The 22,180-nt window shown below is 39.0% G+C and overlaps 1 protein-coding gene across 23 annotated transcripts in view; it reads left to right on the forward strand.

The window, feature by feature from the left end:
* Positions 1-22,180, forward strand: part of DMD (dystrophin) — a 2,044,659-nt gene that overhangs the window by 1,745,975 nt on the left and 276,504 nt on the right. For 21 of the 23 annotated variants that reach the window (XM_044996713.1, XM_044997415.1, XM_045002732.1 and 18 more), the window contains 4 exons: positions 1,021-1,193; positions 5,311-5,467; positions 15,097-15,217; positions 16,038-16,306. In XM_044996713.1, coding sequence (XP_044852648.1) covers positions 1,021-1,193; positions 5,311-5,467; positions 15,097-15,217; positions 16,038-16,306 — 720 coding nt within the window. Of the gene's footprint in view, positions 1-552; positions 694-1,020; positions 1,194-5,310; positions 5,468-15,096; positions 15,218-16,037; positions 16,307-22,180 lie in introns of those variants that run through there. The other 2 variants (XM_045002388.1, XM_045002234.1) reach the window with 1 other exon arrangement.

Raw genomic sequence — 22,180 nt, forward strand, 5'->3', positions numbered from 1 at the left:
TCCAGGAATTGAGAGACAACAGCTAGAAAACTAACTTACATACCCAAGTGTCCCTCATGACAATGCAGAGCATTACTTGCTAGGCCAGCTCACCCATCTTTTCCCTTACTTTGAAAGCAATCGTATATTTGTAGATATTTTTTCAAGTTAAAGAGTTTGATATGGCCATTGCTCCTGAATGAATCTGTAACCTTGTGGATCTGAAGCATACAAATCTCTGAGAGTGAAGCAGATAATATACAAAGAGTCCATTCAATGTGTAGGCAGATAGGAATGTTAGTACCAGGCAGCTCTCTAAAGAATGTTATTTTGGCAGAAACTGCCCTGCTAAAAATGAGGGAGGGAAATGAATGTGAAATGTAGCTGGCCAGCAATTACGAAGTGATAAGAAAAGCTGGCTGTTCAACATGAACTTCCACTTGCATATTCTGGGTCCTTGCTATTCTCAGTCCCTCCTACAGCCATGGCCCTGACCAATGTTTTGATATAGTACAAAGTGCCTGTTTATTACTATTGACTGTTGAAGTCTGCGCTCTGAAATGCATTCTGTCAACAGAATGTAAGTGAACTTGGTATTTTAAAGCTCTGCTATTGCAGTAGCTTAGTTTTCTTGGGATTGCCATGCAGCAGGACCAGTGTTGCAGTCCCCGATTCAAGTTGAAAATGATACACAGGAAGACGTACCGTGTAAAGGTCAGATCCAGCTGTGATCCTGAGGGCTTTTTCCTCTTATTGACACATTTATATACATCAGCCTTGTTTGTTTGTCCGCTGTCAAAGCCTAGAGTTTTGTATGGAAAACCTCATTGTTTAATGCATACTCTCTTCCTGCTAAGATGAAATGGGTGTATAACATATTACCAGATATAAAGTTACCATTCAGGGGAGCAATCACAATCTGTATTACTTATGATATGTTTTACTCTTCTTTGGGAAGTGATAGCCATTATGGTCCATCAGTCTAATTAGTCTTCATGATTGTATAAGAAATACATGTGTTCTTTTGTATTACCCCTGTAGGACCTCCAGACAGAGATTGAAGCTCATACTGACATCTTCCATAACCTGGATGAAAATGGACAGAAAATCCTGAGATCCTTGGAAGGCTCTGATGATGCAGCATTGTTGCAGAGACGCCTGGATAACATGAACTTCAGATGGAGTGAGCTTAGGAAAAAATCTCTAAACATTAGGTAGGAACCAAACACAAGAAAGTGCCTTCAATTAATCTGAGAGACAGAAAGGTACCCCTCTCTCAATACAAGGGCATAATTTGTTTCTGATGGTGCTATTTCATTCATTTTCAATGTGATTCATGATATTTTGAATGTTGAACTACTATCTAAGAATGATTAATTTACTTGGTACAGAAATGATTGTGGGGGATTAGGATTTGAGGAACATGATGAGGTTTTATAATCACAGTTGTGTTCTAGAAAAAGAGAGTAGTGTGCTTAAATAGTAACTCTCTCTAAATGCAGGCTTTTTACAGAGCTGGGTATGGCTTATCAATGTGACATAAAAGAGAAGTTATTAAACAACATAATAATTATTATGCACTGCATTTGTGACGCTCTTCTTTCCAGTGCTAAACTAAGAATAAATTTACAGATGAGAGCATATGTTATTTTAGGCTTCTTCTGTTAGACAAAGAGGGGGCAAAGTTGAAACCTAAAATTCAAGGGTAAAAACTGTCTCTGGGTTTCATGAGAAAAACAAACTTCTTCTTGCAAGGAAGCATACAATAAAGGGTGATGTTACAAAAGATCTAATGGAGATGCAAACCTCTAAGGATTTAGGATTTCTTTTCTGGAGAAACTGTCCAGGAATCTTCTCTTTATAAATATGTTTATAGAGAACCTGGCTCCAGTGCACTCACTTTCAGTCACTCTTTCATTCGTTCATTTGTTGTATGATGGTGGTAGTTCAGAGGGCATCAAAAGGCAGAAGCATTTTCAAAGTAATGTATGAAATAGTAGCTTTTGAAGCTCAAGCCCTGAGGGAGGTCAGTGTGTGTAATGACAAAAGCCATCTTCATAACATCAATCATTAAAAATAAATGAAAGATTTGAGACTGAAAAGATATTGGTAGTTGAAGTAAAGAAAAGAAGAGAGATTTTCTTTTTTCTGATGAGCAAAAGAAAAGGGATGTAACCATTCAAAGCATTATTTTGAGTTCTTTTTCTTCAGATGCCTTTTTACCCATAAACTTGCTGCTATAAAAAGAGGTTTGAGAAAAGAAAAACAGCATGTTGGCCAAACATGGGCAATTTAATAGATAAGATTTTCTACATCCCAGCTACTGCCATTCAATTATTGATGTGATTAATCAAGTCAAAAATAGTAACCCTAGTTTATCACAGTTGCTTTATACTCTTAAATTAAACATGTAAGGCAATGGGCTTACTCTCTCAAGCAGTTGGTCATAATGAAGGATACAGAATAGCCAAAACATGTAAGGTAAAAGAGCTAATGCTTTAGCTTTTAAACCACTGAGTTCAGATATGACTGACTAACAAATTGAAATTAGTTTGGTACTCAGTATAGTCCCTAGGGATATTTCTTTGCATCACACGATTTGCTACTATTCCCCATGATTGACAGTATATACTATAGAGAGGTTTTGTAACAGAAGCTTGCCCTGCAGTGTATTGCAGGTGTTAACCCAACTCGTCTGTTGCTGTCTTTTATTTGCACTATAAATAGACACTAAAAGGTGATTATTATTTTTATTTAAGTTTTAGAAAACAGGAGGAGGAAACCATGGTTACTGAGCCAGCATCAGCCTATTCCAGTCTGAATTTCTGAATGCATTACATTTTGTTTAAAGAAAATATATGGTAGAAGGAACAATTTCAAGGGATATTAAGGAGAGGCAGAGTTTGATTTCCATTATTATGTACTTTTTCACTGTTACACACTCCTGATCAAGTCTGCCTAAATCAGCAAGTTTTCCCAAGGTACTTTTCACTGACTTTAAGTCCTTGATTTTATGACCTCAGTCCAAAATTTACTTTATGTTGATCATCTGCTTTGTCCTTTGTTAGATATTTAAATATGTATATGTATTTTTAAATAGTATATATATACCTATTTAAAAAGAGCATGGTACTAAATATGAATTTAAAATATATATTTTTACTTTGGGAAAAAAAACACCAACCACCATCACCGGATGGGTCGGTTAACTTGGTATCCCCAATAGAATTGGGGCAATCAAATTTGTACAGAACTAAAAGAATGGATTAGATTGATGTTGCACTATGGAGCTTAAATAATGTACAGTTTGCTCAAAAGATGAGCATTAGGCAGCAATTCATGGACTTGGATTGGGAAAAAATTATAAGTTACATTGTAATATCAGGGCAAAAATTCCATGAATGATTTTTTTCAATTTAATGATATTTTTTCTTAGTTTGATGTTATAAGGACACTTATCCTTCATGTTTTACAAATTCAAAACAAGACAGTGGGTAAAACCTTCAAAAGCAGCTAAGTTACTTTGGAGACTGAGATTTTTTAAACTAGGATTGAGGCTGTGAAATCACTGAGGTGATTTTGAAAATTTTACTCCGTAGCACTCCAGGCAAAGAGGATTGAAGTATTTATTCCACAACATAACCACCTTTTAGAATGTAAGCCATAACACGTAGGAGGCCATCTTGATTGTTTTAGGAAAGCATATTTTGTTATAAAAGTGAGAGAAGGCAGGCTACATGGAGGGGTCAAGAAAGCACACTAATCACTCAGATGATGATGTAGTGTTCTTGGGCAGGGAGGGGCCTGCATGCTCCTGTGTGCTCTCCTCCCTCATAATGACAGTAGTTTTCAAAATGGGGGTGGGGGTGGAATTGTGACCTCTTGCACCAGTTCATGAATCAAAACAGCTAGACCTTGTTACTCTACAAGCTTGGCTATACAACTCTATTCTCTTTACTCTACACTTTGCTGACCTGGTGTACAAGATCAGAAATTACTATAGGTGCAGTAGAGCATATTTTTAAAAATCACGTGTATCCACCAGTCCTTACCAAATCCAAATCAAGAGATCCTGAAAACCACAGCAAGTCCATGTGTGGCACTCTTCCTCACAGCCCTGTTCCTTGCAGTGTATAGTAGCAGATTATTAATTACCAGACAATACAAATATTGAGTGAGATCAGAAAATGGGATATAAAAGGTTCCCGGATAAGCAAAGTTGGAGGTTAAATAGAGGCAAAATAAACTTAAATTTCAAAGCTAATATACATTTTTAAGGGGGGGGGATTTAGATTCAACATTTTCATGCCTTAGCTGTTGTATTATATTGTTTGGATCTGAACTAATGCGATAAACTATTAAAAGCAATGGAAACTCATTAGGGAGTTCTTCCTGCCAAAAATGATGCAATGGAAATATTGATAATGGCTTTATGTGCATTCCGAAGTGTAAGAGGGAAAAAAATATTATGCAATACAAATAAATGCAGTGTAAACAATAAATTAATCAATAAAGAGATGGTCTAGTCACAGTCTCATTCCTACAGTAGATCTGTTTATAGCAAGTAATTACTTGATATTATTAGGCTCAACATTAGGTTTAGCATATTACATCAAGTACTGATAATGAGTTAGCAATAGAGAGGTGCTTCTTATGATGCTGATTTGACCAGGGTTATGCTTTCTCTTTTCTTTTCTCCGGTGATGTATTTTATTTCTCTCACATCCTACCTTCAAATGGAGCAAACATTCTGTAGCATAAATCATTGATTTGTCTATTTATAAAATAATCTACTAAATTCAACGTTTACCCTATAATGTTTGTGAGAACTTGGCATCAGTTCTGTTAACTTGAGGAGGAGTAACTGCTTGAGTCTATTGTGTGGTGGACTAGCTGCCAAAGTGGAATAGGCAAATCATTCTGCTTCTCTGGAGATGAAAGTTCAATCTCTGGTTTGAGGTCTCAAGTGAAGGATGAGTTGCTTGAGCATATTTAGCAAAAACCGCTGTCACACTCTGTTCAAGAAAAAAACAGGATTGCAATAGCAGGTGTGTTTCAGGTCAGGACTGAGGTACTTCACTCAAGCCACTGCTGATGTAGCCAAATTCAAAACCCATCTAAGTGGGCAATGGAATAGTCCCTTTATCCCTAATTTTAATGATCACTAAATTAATTACCACTGCCAAGAACCTTCAAGAGTGAGTGCAGGCTGTGTCGTGACCTTAACCAATGACTCTAATCTCACCCTGGAGTGTGACTTTTTCTATTATTGTCATTGTAAATAAAACAATTATTTTTCCTACAGCTGATGCAATAATATATGCCTTGCAGATCCCATTTAGAAGCCAGTTCTGACCAGTGGAAGCGTCTACACCTCTCTCTTCAGGAACTCCTGGCATGGCTGCAGCTGAAGGATGATGAGTTAAAGCAGCAAGCACCTATTGGTGGGGATCTTCCCACTGTGCAGAAGCAGAATGATACACACAGGGTAAGATCTTTTTGAATGATCTTTCAAAGGTATTGATCTAATTTTGGATGAGAGTTAAAACCCTCTTTGTTGGAGAAAGGGTGGTGCCATTTAAAATATATTTTAGAGATAATAAAAAGAGTGGAATTTTCAAAGGCACCTAATGTCCCTATGCACTTTGACGATCATAGCCTAAAGTGCAATTAAAAACTTTGTTATTAATAGTGCTACTACTAATGTTTTCCTGGGTACTCTGTATTTGCCCTAATTACTCCAACCATAATGCCTCCTACTATCCCTGCTGAAACCCACTCCCCCTTCCTAATGAGGCTCTGAGTACTTAGAACCAAAATAGGACCTTCAGATTGTAAGTCCTCCAGGTAGTTTTGTTTAACTTTGTGTTCACTTGTAGCAAAAGGAAAAAACAAAAAAGAATATAGGTTGGGCTTATTGTGCCACCTCTGACAGTTGGATGCTTTCTGACATTCCTTTATCTGATACGAGTATGGCTAGTACAATGACTCTGTGGGCAAACAGATCCACTGTTACATCATCACAAAAGGAATGAATACATATATTTTTTTACACATTGCTTACATAATCAGTGTTGTTGGAGAAGGGAATGTTTAGCACCAGTTAAGTGTCATTCCCATACTCCTTTTTGAAAAATTCTGTGACAGGATGCTGAGCAGGAAGAGTGCAAGATCATCACCCTGCCACGCCAGCCCCATTTAAGTGAATAAAGTGGAGCTGGCTGGAAAGAACATGGCCCTAATTGGGGAATGAGAGCCAGCTGCCAGCCCAAATAGCCCAGGGCTATATAAGAAGTGAGGAAGTGAGGGTGATGGGAGGGAAGAGAGTGAGGGAGTGCAGGCAGGGAAAAAGCCCTTCCCTCCTGGGTTCAGACATGCTGTATGGTGAGAAGGTGGTGGGAACACAAACTTGTAAATAAAAGCACCAATGGTTTCAGAACCCAAGGGTTTCTGAGTGAGTTTATCTGAACCTAGCAGAGGCAGGAGCCAGGAGGGCCAGGTGCCCTCTGTTACAAGTACCATAGGATTTTTTGAAACCTGAACAGCTACTAACAATGGCTAGAATAAGCCTCATTTAATCAAGCAGGAAATAGATGATTCAGAAGACTGGTAATGGGATATGGCATCTTTCACTTCTCAGTCATGTATTGAAATGCCATCTAAACCTATAGGTATCAAAACGTATTTCTTTCTAATGGTTGATCAGCATCATATGTGAAAACAGTTGCTGATCTAAGTCCTAGTGGACAGTTATGCACATCCTAAAATTGTCATGACAATTGGGAGTCTCAGCAGAGAGACCAAGGATCAAATGTGCAAGGGCACTGCAAACCATCCTCTTGCTCCTAAAGTGAAGTCCATTTGAAGAAGGTAGTGGCATGATATCACAATGTCATGGGGAAGCTTGCACTGCAGCTATCCAGCCTAAACCAGTATTGTGGTAAACAGATCTATGAATCCAACACCTGCTATTAGCTTTAAAAAAAAAAAATCCCACAAGAAGTATTCATCCAAAGGATGACACCTCTTGCTGGGTTTAAAAAAAGGTGTGCAAAAAATGCATTTGTGAGTTGAGCAACATTCCTATATTGTTTCATATTAATCTTATTCTGTTAATTTCCATGCAAACAGCAAGGAGACACTTTTAGGCGTTTGCTAGGTGCCAGTTCATGTATATTTCCTAACACATCTTTAGAACTACAAATGAGACAGTTCTGTACCTCAGACTTACTCACTAGTGACATATTAAGAGCTAAAACAAGTAGCAGAGATAACCCTATTCAGTAATTACTTCATTATATTTGTGGGACATCTTAAGATGTTTTCAGGATAAGTTGCTGTAAATGGTTGCAAGTACACGGCTTTTATTTTGACATATGTCCACTTTGCAGAGTATTCTGAACAAAATGTAAAATCAAGGTTCTGACCACATGTGGCATTTTTGGTATGAGTATTAGAGAGGTGTTACTCCTTGGGGAACGGACCAGTGTTCAGGTAAATGGAACCAGGAGACTGGCTATTTTGCACGAATTTGATGAGGTCATAGGTTGGAGAGGCAGCACAGTGCTGAGGAAAAGGGAGGAAGTCTGGCAGTTTAGAGAAGGAGCTGGGTTAAGACTTCCCACAACACTAAAACCCAGTCTGCCTGCAGCCAGCTCCTTAAACCCTGTCTGACCCTCACAATGACACTTGTCCTCCTTTGGTGACAGTTGCCACTCCATCCCTAATCCAGAAAGCACCAAGAGGAGGCTTCAGGTTCTTGCAACAAAAGCCAGGGACTTGGGACCTGCTGGGATAAAGCCTGGGGAAGTTCCATAATGAAAGTGCTGTAGGCTGCTGGTAAAAATGTGGTAGAGGCTTATTTTAAGGAGGCAAGGAAGAAAGTTGTAGAGGACAGGGACTAGGGATCTTGTGTGGATGCAAAGAGGGGTCCCATGAGATTTCCAGGATAAGTGTACTCATTCTTATAAGTTCAATGTGACCTCTAAAAAGCCAGTTTGAACAAATGCATTTCATGCTGAATCATTTATATTGTCAAACTTGGCCAGCTGCAAGAGGAAGCATGTACCAAAGTCAATGGCCCTCCACTGAAAATGTCCTGTTACCTACCCTTGGTAGTTCAACCCTTGTGACAGACTACAAATGCGTTCCAGCCAATCACAGCTGCTATGGTAGGCTCAGAGGGGAGAGATTTAAGGTTTTACTGATAACTCTGAATAGCTTGAATCTCACCTAAAGTGAAAGGTGAACCTGTGCACACCATGCATGTGTTATGTGCTTACGTCAGACAGCCATATTTATACTAGACTTTGTTGTTATGACCTGCCCAAAATAAAGTGTATTGCTTCAGTCCGAATGTGACAAATGCATGAATAATAGTGGTGAGATCAGCATAAGAAAGGCCACATCTTCCTGCACGCTGAATATGATACAAGTTATTTCTGGTTACTGCTCACTCCTGGGAATCTAGGAGAAGTGAAACATCCAAAAAGACATTGAACCGAGAAAATAGAGGCTAGACATAACAAATAGAAGAAATTTCACCAGTTCCTCAGAATGATTCTTCTTGCAGTACCTACCAGTGTCATCTGTCTTTTCTGGATTGAATTTAAAGTGGCAAATCCTGCCTTTGCATTTGGATTCCTGGAGATGGAACCAATGCATTTCTGCTATGCAGGGAGAAGGCACTTTGAAAAAGAGGCACACTCCCTGCAAAGCCTCATTCTGGGAGTTGTCTGAGAAAGGGATGGGCTTGAGGTTTCACTACTGAATGGACCCAGCTATCTCCATCCTACCCTCTCTCAAGTAATGGAGCTATACAAGGTGCATGAGGGACTACTTGAGCCATTTGGCTGAAGCAGCTTGCACAGAGCTGCTCCGCAATTTGCTGCTCAGCTATTCTATAGCCTGTGGTAAGTGTTCCTTCTCCAATGCACAAATCCTAGCCAGACTGCAAAGGAGCCAGAAAACTTAAATAATGTAGATGTTACCATAGCTCCTTGCTGCTGCCCTATCTCTGCCCCTTTCCCCAAAAGAGAAAGTGTGAGATACCACCAATCCTGGCAAGACAGTTACGAGAAAGAAATGGTTCCTTGAGAAAGGGTTTCAGTACTTAACACCACATCTAAGTATTTAAAAATATTCTCCACCTTGTATACTTTTCAGTCGAATAAGGTATTCTTCACTGACCTAAAATGTTTTACAGTATCACAGTGTCCTGACATGGTTTAAAAAACCGTCACAGTCCATCCCAGAGGTGGTGACATTTCAGCAATGGATTAAGAGATCCTTGTGTGGTTTCCATATTAGTTTGTTTGTACAGTTTTTTGGGGTGATAGGTGTTACATAAACATAATTTTTCACAAATAGTTGCAAAGTGACATTACAGAACAACCCAGCCCTTCTTCTCTCCTCTCTTTATGTCCGCACAGCTACAGGTACACACATGCACATGGACACACTTCTCTTGGTCACAATCCCTAGTCATTTCACAGTATCAAAGCAAGAACAGTTTAGTTACTTGTAGAAAGCTTCTTTTCTTCCCACTCCCCCCCTTCCCCCCGCAGTAGCACTTTTGTAGTTTAACATGATACCTGTCTAGTTATAGGAACTTGGGTTCCCGGTGGAAAAAAGAACAAAAGATAATCTTTGAAATTAGGTCACACTGTCAACTCTTCAAAGACCTCTTGTGGAGAGGGAGGGAAGCAAGATCAGTAAAAAGCTCTGCCGGCTTCAAGTTGTCTTTGACAGATTCTGTATTTGCAGTTTTCTGTTTTGTTCTCTGCTGTATTTTTCCCGAATGGCTTGGACCTTGTGTCACTCCACAGATTTCCTGGTCATGACAGCAGACATATATTATTGCCTTAATAATCATGCTGTCATGGCTGGATAAAATACATTATGGTGAAATCGTGCTAGCAATAAGTATGTGCATGCGTGTGTTGTTCCTGGTATGTCCTGGCATGGGGTTTATTCCTGGTATATGCAAGCTACTTCCCCCCAACCCCTTTTTCTGAGCATTTGACTGGCCAGATCATTCTTTATATTATTGCCTAAGAAATTTATGCAGTGATGTTTATTAAGAGTTAATAACAATTAATAGCAAGTTAATACATTGAGGGGGCATCCCAGGGAAACCAAGATAGCAGTGACTGTGTTGATGCACAGTTGTTGCCTGAATACATTCAGTGGTAGTGTAGACATGACTATAACCTGCTTTTTTATTAATCTAGGTAGAGCTTACAGAGGGCAGTTTTTTCTTGAAAAAAAAAAGAAAAAAATAGGTTTTATCCTGGAAAGCCATAGTCATCCTGAATCCATTTAATTCCTACTCCAAATCCCATTGAAATGGAATATTGGGAGACTTGTCTTTCTACAGGATCAGGGAGTAGTGTTTCATTTTACTGATACTGCACTGTCCTTTTCATAGTATTTTCATCTCTCAGTTTAAAACGTCTATACTTTCCTAACTGAAGAGATCTAAGGACACCCTACAGGGGCGGCTCTAGCAATTTCGCCACCCCAAGCACGGCAGCACGCCACGGGGGGCGCTCTGGCAGTCGCCGGTCTCGCAGCTCCGGTGGACCTCCTGCAGACGTGCCTGCGGAGGGTCCGCTGGTCCCGCGGCTCCAGTGGAGCATCCGCAGGCACGCCTGCAGGAGGTCCACCGGAGCCGCGGGACCTGCGGACCCTCCGCAGGCACGCCTGCGGGAGGTCCACCAGAGCCGCCTGCCGCCCTCCCGGCGACAGGCAGAGCGCCCCCCGCGGCGTGCTGCCTCAAGCACGCGCTTGGCGCGCTGGGGTCTGGAGCCGGCCCTGACACCCTAGAAGCTCCCCACAAGGGGCTAGTGGAGATGATACTGAGATGAACTAATTAATATATGCATTATTAAAATGGTGGACAAACTGCCATTACACCTCTGGTGCTGATTACAAATAGGCTTAAATAAAGCAGCTTCTTTGTTCTTTTGTCAGGTCATATATTATGCATGTTCGATTTCCTCTGCAGTCACCACAAAGTGTGGAAGGAATTCAAGAATTCAATAAAATTAGCCTGAAATCATTGGTTGTAAATTAGACATTCATTTAGGTTAATTCTGTTATCAATGCTAGGCTGCTTACTCTTGGCATGCATTTGTCAGGGCTATAGGTTGATAAATTCCTCCCTCCCCCCTCCCCCCCAAAAAAAAGAGAGCGAGAGAAAATGTCAGCTTGTTACCATTTTTGAGCTCTACCATTTTGAGCTAACCACTACATTCAGATGAATATGCCATGCTAAAAAGAATCTTAGCACAGAAAAGCCAACAGTGTCTTCATACAGTGAGAATTTCTAATCAAATGTGGCAATGCGGAGTGAGCACATCCATTTTAATGAAGTGCTATGGTGTACCTGACTTTGCCTCAGCCTAAAACTTTTTTGTTCTAATTGCTACACTGTATCATTTAACCTACTTGATGTTTGCAGACCAAAATGAATTCAGCAGGAGAGAGAGAGGACAGGAATGGGTGCCACATCATGTTGGGAATTATTAAAACACTTGGCCTGTGCAGACTTACTTCATAGCCTCAGCAGCTTGATATGACATGCAGAATAGAACACTAAGAAGAAGAGGAGATAAAGACACAGGCACACTTCTTCTTCTGGGTGTCAACACAGATCTTTGTTTAGAGCTATATGTAAAATATACCATGGCGGGATTGAAGGTTTAAGCCGTTGCCAGTGCTGTAAGGCTATATATCACCAGCAGCTCCAGAAGCCATTGTACATGAGGCAGATACCCCAGTATCCCCCATTACATCCTGTTACAGGATGGAGTATACCTTCCTTCCCACCTGTCCTAACTCTGGTGTCCTGGAGAAGGGAAAGGGATATAGCTGTGTCCTCTTTGGGGAATCTAGTGCCACTACTTCTAGTGTCCCTTGCATCAGGGACAAAGGTAAGGGAGAGTGTTTTGTGCTCTCCCCACCCTTTACACATCCCCTCAGCTAGGCTCAGGTTAGCCCAGTGTTCTGCCAACGGCGAAAGCTGTCTGAAGAAAGTTACCTACTACCCCTTCCCAGCAGTGCAGGTGAAAACATGCACTCCTACACAGCCATGAAGAAATGGAAATTGTAGTTGTATTGCTTTCTTCATCAGAGCAGCTCTGCCTCCTCGCTGCTTTCTTTGGGCACGAGCAGGGAGCAGTCCTTTGTCCTTGTTTGGATTGTTTTTAAAATGTAAGCTTTTCAGGGAAAGGATCTATCTTCTGGCATGTCTATAAAGCACATTGCATCCCTTGGGTAGTGGATAATAATGATAGGCTAAATCTTGGGGTTAATTGTGACACTACTGGGGAAGTCTGCAGATGCTCTTTCTCAGTGGAAGCTTCTGAAAACAGGATATATCCCAGCACACAGCCCCTGCACTCTGGAGGGCTGGATTGGGGTCTACCCTTCTGTAGGATGAGCAGGAATGGGATCCACGTGAGAGATAAACATAATAGTTTTTCCTCACTTGTCCTTCCTTCCTCTTGCACGTCATGCAAGGGCCAGGCACAAATTGAAATAAATGTGTAATTTAATCAATCTGACTCTCAGTTTTCATTCACTTCTTAGGCAAATATCCATTGACTTAAATGGGAGTAAAGGCCTCAGTTTTAGCCCAGTATTAATAATCAAAAATAATTGTAATATATATATCTGCTATATATGTTAGCACAAACTCAGTGCAATTTCCCTTTTGACTCAGAACTGTTCATCCATCATTTGGCAGGGGAGGATTAAATTGTACCTTGGCAATAACTTAAAATGCCGACTGGGCCACAAAGTTAAAACTTACACACAGTATTAGTAGCCCAAACAAAAGACATTTAAACATGCCAAGAAACGATATGCTGATTTTGGCCATTACAGTTAGCAGATACAAAGACTTATGAAACAAAGGCACAATAGCATTGTTTCTCACTCATACAAATCAAGATGTCAGATTCTTAAAATAGTCAACATTAGAGTAAGCATAAATCATAGAGATGCATCAGCAAGAAATTCCTCCAAATGAGTCAACTTGGATGGTGGTATATTCAGAGAACAGCCTAAGTCTTTTGATGTCCATTGCGCAGTTCAGCTTTAGTGACTATGCCAGGCACTTCAAGAAGGGACTCAACATTCTTCAAATGATTTTACTGATCTCAAGATCAAGAGTCTCTTACAATAAGTTATCATCCAATTCATTGGGAGTTCTCAAATATTTAAAAAAAAACAAAATAATGTAGGTAGTTATTTAGCTTTAAACAGTAGCTACTGTGTGCGTGTGCTTAACTTATTTGACAAAAATGTCCCAGAATTGTTAACATGCCAAGTTTTTCATCATGAACTGCAGCTGACACTCTCATTAATAGTCACGGGAGGAGTTTATTTGGGGGCTCTGTGTATGACATTTAATTTCAAATGTAGTTCACAGTATAATCAGCTGATGACTTTAACCTTCAATTTCTGGGCTTTTTGTTTACTAGTTCCTTTAATCATTTTAGTTAAACACATTATCAAAACTGGTTCTGACTGAATTTATTGTTCAAGTAGCTCATATAATTCTTTGTAAAAATTATTTCCTATTAACCTAAAAGCAAAACCTTCATAAGTAATGTGTGCTTTTGCCACTCATGACATATAGCTCTCCTTCTTGCAATAATTACACTGGTACTTTCCATGTGTTTTACAATAGCAAAATACCACATAAGAACTCTATAAATTAAGTTCTCGTTTATAACCAAGACAGTTAAAACTTTGAAGTAAACCACCAGTGAATGCTTAGAGGTATAGTACAATACACACTCAGTAAAGGGAAAGTATGGGTAATTCAGTGTCAGTAATCCAGATCTAGCCCACTAGATGTATTTACATGGCCTGCATGTTAGATTCAGATTCTGTGTAATCAAACCGTTCTTTAAAAGAAACAAACACAAAGTTTCTAGCTTTCATGTAAACCAGTGGAATGTTCCTGAGTCTGCTATGGAGAAATGTGTGCTCCACTACATCTCACTCATTGGATTGGGTGTTAGCTCTGCAGCCTAATGATGGCACTTTTTAATGTCAACCTTAACTACTTTATGGCTGATCACATTAAAAGATGGGATAAACAAGAGAGATGGAAGTGGAAGTTGTTGGAGGGAAGAAAATGCAGAGAGAAGAAAGGAAAAGAAGATAGGAAAGGGAGAGAAAAGCAAAGAAAGGTGGGGGGGGGAGAGACAAAATAACAGTGGTCGAGAAGATGACCACATTTTCCCACTGAGTGATGCTGAATGCAAAACTAAGACTTTTAACAAATAATGATAAAAATAGCTAAAAGTTTCGTTACTACATCAAGGACCATATTCCGCCCTTGATCTCTGTATAAATCTCCCAGGGATAGTATTGGGAAATCTTCTGTGGGTTGATGCTAGCATGTATTCCTAGATCGGCCTCTGGACTGCAATTAAAAATGGAAGGTGATTTCCTCCTCTGCATGCATTTGACATTTCTGGAAGAGAGTCTGAAAATAAGAAGAGCTTGCTCAGCATGCTGTGCATCTGTTACATCTACCTCAGTAGCAAAGGAGCACATGGTGGTTAACGTGATGACACTGAATGTACCTCAGAACTAATAGTCGTTTGCTACTTATTATAAAGCGTTAGTGTAGCAATATCAGTACACTTCTTTTTTTCTAACACAGCAGCAGTAGCAACAGTGATAGCTGTGAGGCACCTTGGATTTCCCATTACAGTCTGGAAATCTTTTGCCTCTCAAGCAGCATTAGCTGTGCCAGTGCTGTTCATTGCAAAGCCTGCTGAAGTCTTGTCCCTTCCAGCTAGGTTTCAAAGTTTGACTCTGACATTAGTCACAGAAGGGAGCCCTTCACACAATGAACAGCTTAATCAGACCATCCTTCCATTTTGCAACACACTAAATGCTCATTGGCCCCTCAGAAAACAAATGTGGTTTCTGGTTAATCAAATGCTGACAATGACCTTCCTGACACCTATTTGTAGTAATCCAGGTTGAAGCTGATGTTGGAAATTGTATACTAAAGTTGACAGCACCGAGAACTAGTATTTAATATGGCTTTACATTCCCAATTTACATTGTGTTTGTTTCGGTTCACAGGCCTTCAAGAGGGAGTTGAAAACTAAAGAACCTGTTATCATGAGTGCACTTGAAACAGTACGAGTGTTCCTGGCAGAGCAGCCTCTGGAGGGTCTGGAGAAGCTCTACCAGGAGCCTAGAGGTAATTGAATGTAGAACTGTAATAACATATTGATAGAAGGATCAGTGATGATTGAAAGACCATAAATTCTTACTGCCACTGTCAGGGCAGCTTTTATATACTCCAAGCTGCATATCACTATTTCATAACCTGAACTAAAAAAAAGGATAGCTGAAACCAGAACTTTGCAGTCCTTCTGCACACTATAAAATAAAGGTGCATATTTAAAAGAAACACTGTGAAGAGCTCAAAACCTCTTGTGTGGATGTATAACTTATAGACCAATTTTTGGTTCATAAATTTCAATAGTTAACCTCTTAGAGATGGGAAATCCATGGCAATTTGAAAAGCTAATCAAAGAAAATTACAGTTGACCATCCTGAAATTTATTTGGCTCAAAATTTAGTATACAATGTTCTAGAAAAAAGCAGATTGCTTAAATAGAAACTGTGTGTGTGCCAGGTACAACTCAAGATCTTTGCTTGATTCTTGTGGTCCCAGTTCAGCAAAGCTCTTAAACATGTTCTTAACTTTCAGGTAGACTTAAGCACATGCTTAAATTTAAGCATTTTCACAAGTGCTTTGCTGAATGAGAATGGACATGCTCACGTCCATTTGAAATGTAAGCATGCACCTAAGTTCTTTGTGGAATATGGGCCCCTAACTGAATCCTTAGAAAATTATTACACTGTGATATATAATAGGACTAGGATTTGTTGATGTCTCTGGTTATGAATAGTTTTCTTGCTGTGTTTTTGAACATTTCAGTCTTGCCCCAGTAGTTGTTATTTTCCTTATAAGATAGAACATGCTCTAACGGCCTATTGAACTTCACATTTAGAGCTGTCTCCTGAAGAAAGGGCCCAGAATGTCACCAAACTCCTCCGAAGACAGGCAGATGAGGTCAAAACTGAATGGGATAAACTGAACCTGCATTCTGCTGACTGGCAAAAGAAGATAGACGAGGCTCTTGAAAGACTGCAGGAGCTCCAAGAGGCAATGGATGAACTGGACCTGAAGTTGCGCCAGGCTGAAGTGACAAAGGGTTCCTGGCAGCCAGTGGGGGATCTGCTAATTGACTCTCTGCAGGATTACCTAGAAAAAGTCAAGGTATCAGTGGGCTTCTACTCTTCAACATTTGTGGGAGGAAAACGTAATTGGTCTTGTTTTGATGGTTATTCTCCCTGCATGATTGCCCTCCTCAATCAAGAAACAACTTTTAAGATGAAGTGTTGCAATTTTAAAGAATTGCAGCATTTAAAGAATGATCTAATTCCCCAGTAAAATCAATGTTAACATAGAGTTCCAATTAAAAGTATACTTCAGTAATTTATGGCAAAAATATAAGGATGTCTAATTATCCCCAACATAGATACTATTAACCCAGGGAATTTAATGTTAAAATTAAATTTAAAAATAAATCCAGACATGTTAAGGTATAGAATTGCACAATTAGGGCACCCAAACAAGCTTAATTCTACCCTGTATTGTAGTCATGTAACCGTATAATTGTGTTTGTAGCTCCACGTTAGATTAAACTGATTTTAAAAAATAAATGTTTTTTCCTTCCCCCCCGCTGCCCCCATAATGTCATCACAGGGAGGGTATTCTCTCACCTGCCCTCCCTAATGAGTAGATCTGGTGAGTTAGATTTTTTATTTTGTTTTGTTGTAAATGAAATACTTGGTAATAATGGTCAACTTGCAGAATGCTCTCCAGTAGGACATTATATGTCAAACTGTGTTGATGAGAAAACATTATTATGAAAAATAACAGGAAAAAAAAACCATTAATCAGAAAAAATTAATTGTAGCCAGGGCAAAAGATTTCCATAAGGGTTAAGTATATAAGAAATTTGAAGAGTCTGCAAGATTCTGTTGTTAAGATCATAGATGACAAATAAAAGGTCTGACACCTATTTTGTGTCTTAATGAATTTTTAACCACTTATACAAAGTGAAACTGCTCCAACAGCAAAGACAAACTTGATGGGATACTCACTTGGGAGGTGGGAATTTCAGATTCAAGTCCTTTCACCAAATTAGGCAGAGCAGGTGAGTGTTCTATCCACTTTGGTGGATCTCTCTCTGGGTTTGACCAGACATTACATCCTTGACTTGAGAAACCTTCCCAATGAAAGTTCAGTCAAAACTAAGAAGTATGAGTCGATATTTGCTAACAAAAAAAAGTTTTGTCAAAAAATTCCTTACAAGATCTACTTGAAACCTGTATATTATCCATAATTATTACTTTTTTATTCTATTCTAACATTGGCTAAGCTGCAAATGGAAAAACTGTGTGCACAAATATGGGATTTCAAATCCTTTGTAAATGATAATATTTCAAACCCTGTGTGAGAGTTGTAGCTAGGTAAAATATATAGCACTCCAGGCAGTGCATTTCTAAGAGATGATAATACCATTTGGGTGGTGTTACAAGGCACTAGGCCAAAGGCTGAGTAATGTTAACTACCTGAGAAGTGCAGTAATTGCCTCAAAATGTACTGCCTAGAGTGCTGTTATTGCTCTAAGGAAATAGAATTTCTACATAAATAGTGAAAGTAGATAGATGTGAGCATTTGCTGGGCAATGTAGTCATGTCTGTAACATAAATAACCTGTAAGAAAGCTCCAGTTGTGTCTGCAGTTTAAAAGCCATCTTCATAAATTACGGAATGCATGATTGTTTGCTGTTTTGTTGTAGCTGTATTAGTCCCAGGATATTAGAGAGACAAGGTGGGTGAGGTAATATCTTTTATTGGACGAACTTCTGGTTTAACATATTAAGTTAAATATATATTTTTAAAAATTCACATGGTTTTTTTAAGTATATGTTTTAAGAAGAAATACGTCAAGAAAAGCAGTTCTTCTAAATATAAGATGTACTAGCTGTAGGGATTTTTTTTAGGTTTGCATTTCAATTTAAACATACATGAAGTATGAACATTAGAGCTAGATCAAAGAAGCCTTCAGTCCTGATCTTGCAAACATTAAGGCTTTGTTTACCCTACGCACCTTTTAGCGACGTGGCTGTGCCGCTACACCTGTGCCGCTACAAGGCGCATGGTATAGCTCCTGTTTGTCAGTGGGAGAGAGCTCTCCCGCCAACAAAAAACTTCCACCCCAAATGAACGGCGGTAGCTTTGCCAGCAGAAGAGTGCTCCTACTAACAAAGCGCTGATCACACCGGCGCTTTTCGTCAGCAAAACTTTTGTTGTTCATGGGAATGGTGGTTTCACACCCCTGAACAACAAAAGTTTCGTCGTTCTGTTTCCAGTGTAGACAAAACCTTACACATATGCTTAACTTTAAGCTGAGTAGCCCCATTGACTTGAAGTGTACACATGCATAACAGATTGCAGGATCAAGGCCTCAGTTTGTTGGGTTTTTGTTTTTTATTTTATTTATTTACAGGATCCATTTTATCAGGGGAGTACAGGCAGAGTATTGCAGGAAGATTAGAAACGAAAGACTTTTTAAAAACCACATTTCTATTGGGCAAAGTAGAGCAGTTTTGTTCTTTTCAATCTGAGGAAGTTTGGATATACGACAAACTGGAATGGCTTAGGCTTTGCCAAACTCAGATTTTTACTCTGTTTGCAAAACCAAAACCAAACCAGGGCAGTTCCTCTCTGGTATCCATTTAATCAGCTATCAGAAGTGTTGGAGAGAGGTTAAGAGATTCAGGCTGATTTCTATATACAGATGAAAGAAAGAATGTATCAACAATAGAAGACTCTTCATGGGACAGAACACACATTTTTTCTCTCATAAAATACTACACAGTTATGTAAATACCTTTCAAGCATAAAGTGACCATACGTATTGGTTTTACCAGTACAGTACTGGTTTTTTGGACATTGGTCTGGTTAGTCGTGAGATGTAACCAGTACAGTTTAGGACTACAAAATCAAAAATTATTAATTTATCAAAAGATTGAGTACATCAAATCAATCCTTGATAAACCAGCCTAAATCAATTTTATTAATTTATCCTAGTTTTAGTTTTATTTTACACGACGGTTCTCGTCGTTGGATCTCGGCAATACTCGGCATTCAGCACACGCACTTTCACTATATTGTGGCCGCGGCGACTCTTCGATAATACTCCCGCACATTACATACAGCCCGACCGTGGGAACTCGATGATGATGTCATCACACAGAGCCCGCCAAAATCGACCAATTCGGTGTTAGCTTCAGACTATAAAAGGCCCTCCGCAGCACAGGACAGGCACCAGTGATCTGGCATCTTCGGACCGTGACACTGGCCCTCAGAGCTCCGCGCTTTCTCGGTTACTCGAGCTTTTCGCTCTGCCATTTTCACGGCGCACCTCGCTGCTTCGCCAGGACCTGATGACTTCGCCCCCTTGGACCAGGATCAACACCTTCACCCCCTTGGACCAGGATCAACACCTTCACCCCTTTGGACCAGGACCAGCGTCTTCGCCCCCCTCGATCCTGGACCGGTGACTTCGCCCCCTCGGACCAAGACCAACATCCGACGAAGTTGGTAATAATTGTTTATTTTTGGACACCCATGGCGCCAAAACAACGAAAGTGCGTCTTCAGTGACGAGTTAAAATCGAAATATACATTCATCAAAGCAAGTACTAATAATGACAATAGTGAGGTGGAATGTGTAGAATGAAGAAGTGTATTTTCTATTGCAAACAGTGGAAAAACCGACATTGAAAACCACATACAAACAGTCAAACATAAACGGGCCGTGTCTGCAGCAATTGCAAGTACGAGTGTGATATCATATTTTAAGAAAAAACGATTTGAAGATGCTGAAAGAAAACTAGCTGCAGCTGAAGGTTTATGGGCGTACCACACAGTAATGCATAATCACTCATTCAGATCAATGGATTGTACCTGCAAACTGATTAAAACATGTTTTGATGCCAGGTTTACATGTTCTAGAACAAAATGCGAGGCAATAGTTACCGATGTGCTGGTGTCTTATGCGAAACAGTTATTGGAAGAGAATTTAGATGCTGCAAATTTTATTTCTATTTATTCGGATGCATCAAACCACAAGGAAGTAAAGTTGATTCCCATAATAATAAGATATTTTTCATACCAGTCTGGAATAGACGTCAAAATTTTGGAAGTAAGAGATTTGCCAGGCGAAACATCTGACATAGTTACTGATTATATTTTGGAAGTGTTAAAAAAGTATCGTTTAGATACCAAGGTACTTGGATTTTGTGCTGACAATACTAACTTTGGAGGAATGCAAAGAAGTGGGAAAAATAACATTTTTACCAAGCTGAAATCAAATTTGGGTGGAAGAGAGCTTGTGGGAATTGGTTGTGCCGCTCATATTTTGAACAATGCTATACAAACTGCAGCCGACTGTGTACCAATTGATGTGCAAACTTTCATCACCAAGATTTATTCATACTTTTATATATATACAGTGTGCATTAATGAATTGAAAGAATTTTGTGAATTCGTGGACATCGAATATAAGAAAGTCTTGGGATACAGTGCCACACGATGCTTGGCCTTAATACGCGCGATTGAGCGCGTCCTACAAATATATCCTGCCTTAAAATCATATTTTGCCTCAAACGAGAAGAACCCCACAATTATCACAAATTATTTTGATAATTCAGAGACAGAGTCTTGGCTTTACTTTTTGCATAACGTGTCATCAATGTTCCACAATGCTATTTTGAAAATAGAAGGACAGGAGATTTCTATTATAGAAACTAGCAATATTTACAGTGACTTAAAAACAAAATTAGCTGACAGAAAAGCAAACGTTTTCTTGCCGTTACAGGTGCGGCAAAATTTGAAGCAGCTTGAGGAAGAAGGCATATTAAAACCTGCTATTTTCAAAGAAAAAGTGGTAGAATTTTATGACACATGTATTCAATATCTAGAGGAATGGGAAGGACCTATTAAGCATACCGAAAAATTCAGTTGGGTTTTGTTAAACACTAAACTCACCCATGACAACATTCAAGTTTGCAGTGATTACATTCTTCAGTATTTTTCTGAAATCAATTTAGTAGAAGATGAACTGTTTTTTTGTCCTGCGCTACATTACAGATGAAAAAATTATTACTCACTGGAGACAAAATTCTGTACCAGTATCGAACAGATAGATCGAAATATTCAAAGCCTTCAGTGAAAATGATGTTTCCTACAAAAATATTGGCAAATTGGTAGAATATTGTCTGTTTACCAGGAACCAATGCACCTGCCGAACGTCTTTTTTCTTTGATGAACAATATCTGGTCCAGTGATAAAACTCAATTATATGTTGAAACTTTGAAATGTTTGCTAATTACTAAATATAATTTTAACCAAACTTGCATGGAATTTTATAAAAACATCCAGGAAAACGAATTATTAAAATCAATCCACTCTTCACAAAAATATAAGAAGCAAAATTAGGAATGTAGATTAAGTACTTTTGTACCATTTTTTATTAAAACCATTTTGTTTTACTGCTACACTTGTTTCTTTATTACTTGGATCCCAAAATCCTAAGTATACAATTATGTACTAATCTACCCATATCAAATATTTGGTTTTTTTCCGCAAAATTACTTTCATAATATATAATACAATAAAATGTACTTCTTTTATTTATATTCTTTCACTTAAAGAAAAATAAAGATAAGCATACTCCGCAATATTTTTTCAACTTATATTCTACGACAGCGACTATTACTCATGCTGGCTGAGCTATTTTAAATGTCCTGGTTTTAAATTTGAAAAAAATGGTCACCTTATTCAAGCACAGTAGTAAATCCATTAAGTATCCAAAAGGAAAAAATACTGTCGCTTTGATGGGAAAATGGTTAATAGTGCAATATCTGAAGTTCAAATGACTCAATAAATATAAGGAAACTATCTAAATCAGAAAAATCAAAAATGTACAAAGGAACACATTCAGAGATCTGTGTATGAAAATTCAAGGTGGTGGTGAACAAATGCCAGAATTCTACCTTAGAGTATGCCATGGGTAA

This window comes from Mauremys mutica, chromosome 1, assembly GCF_020497125.1.
Source record: "Mauremys mutica isolate MM-2020 ecotype Southern chromosome 1, ASM2049712v1, whole genome shotgun sequence".
NCBI classification, from domain to species: domain Eukaryota; kingdom Metazoa; phylum Chordata; order Testudines; family Geoemydidae; genus Mauremys; species Mauremys mutica.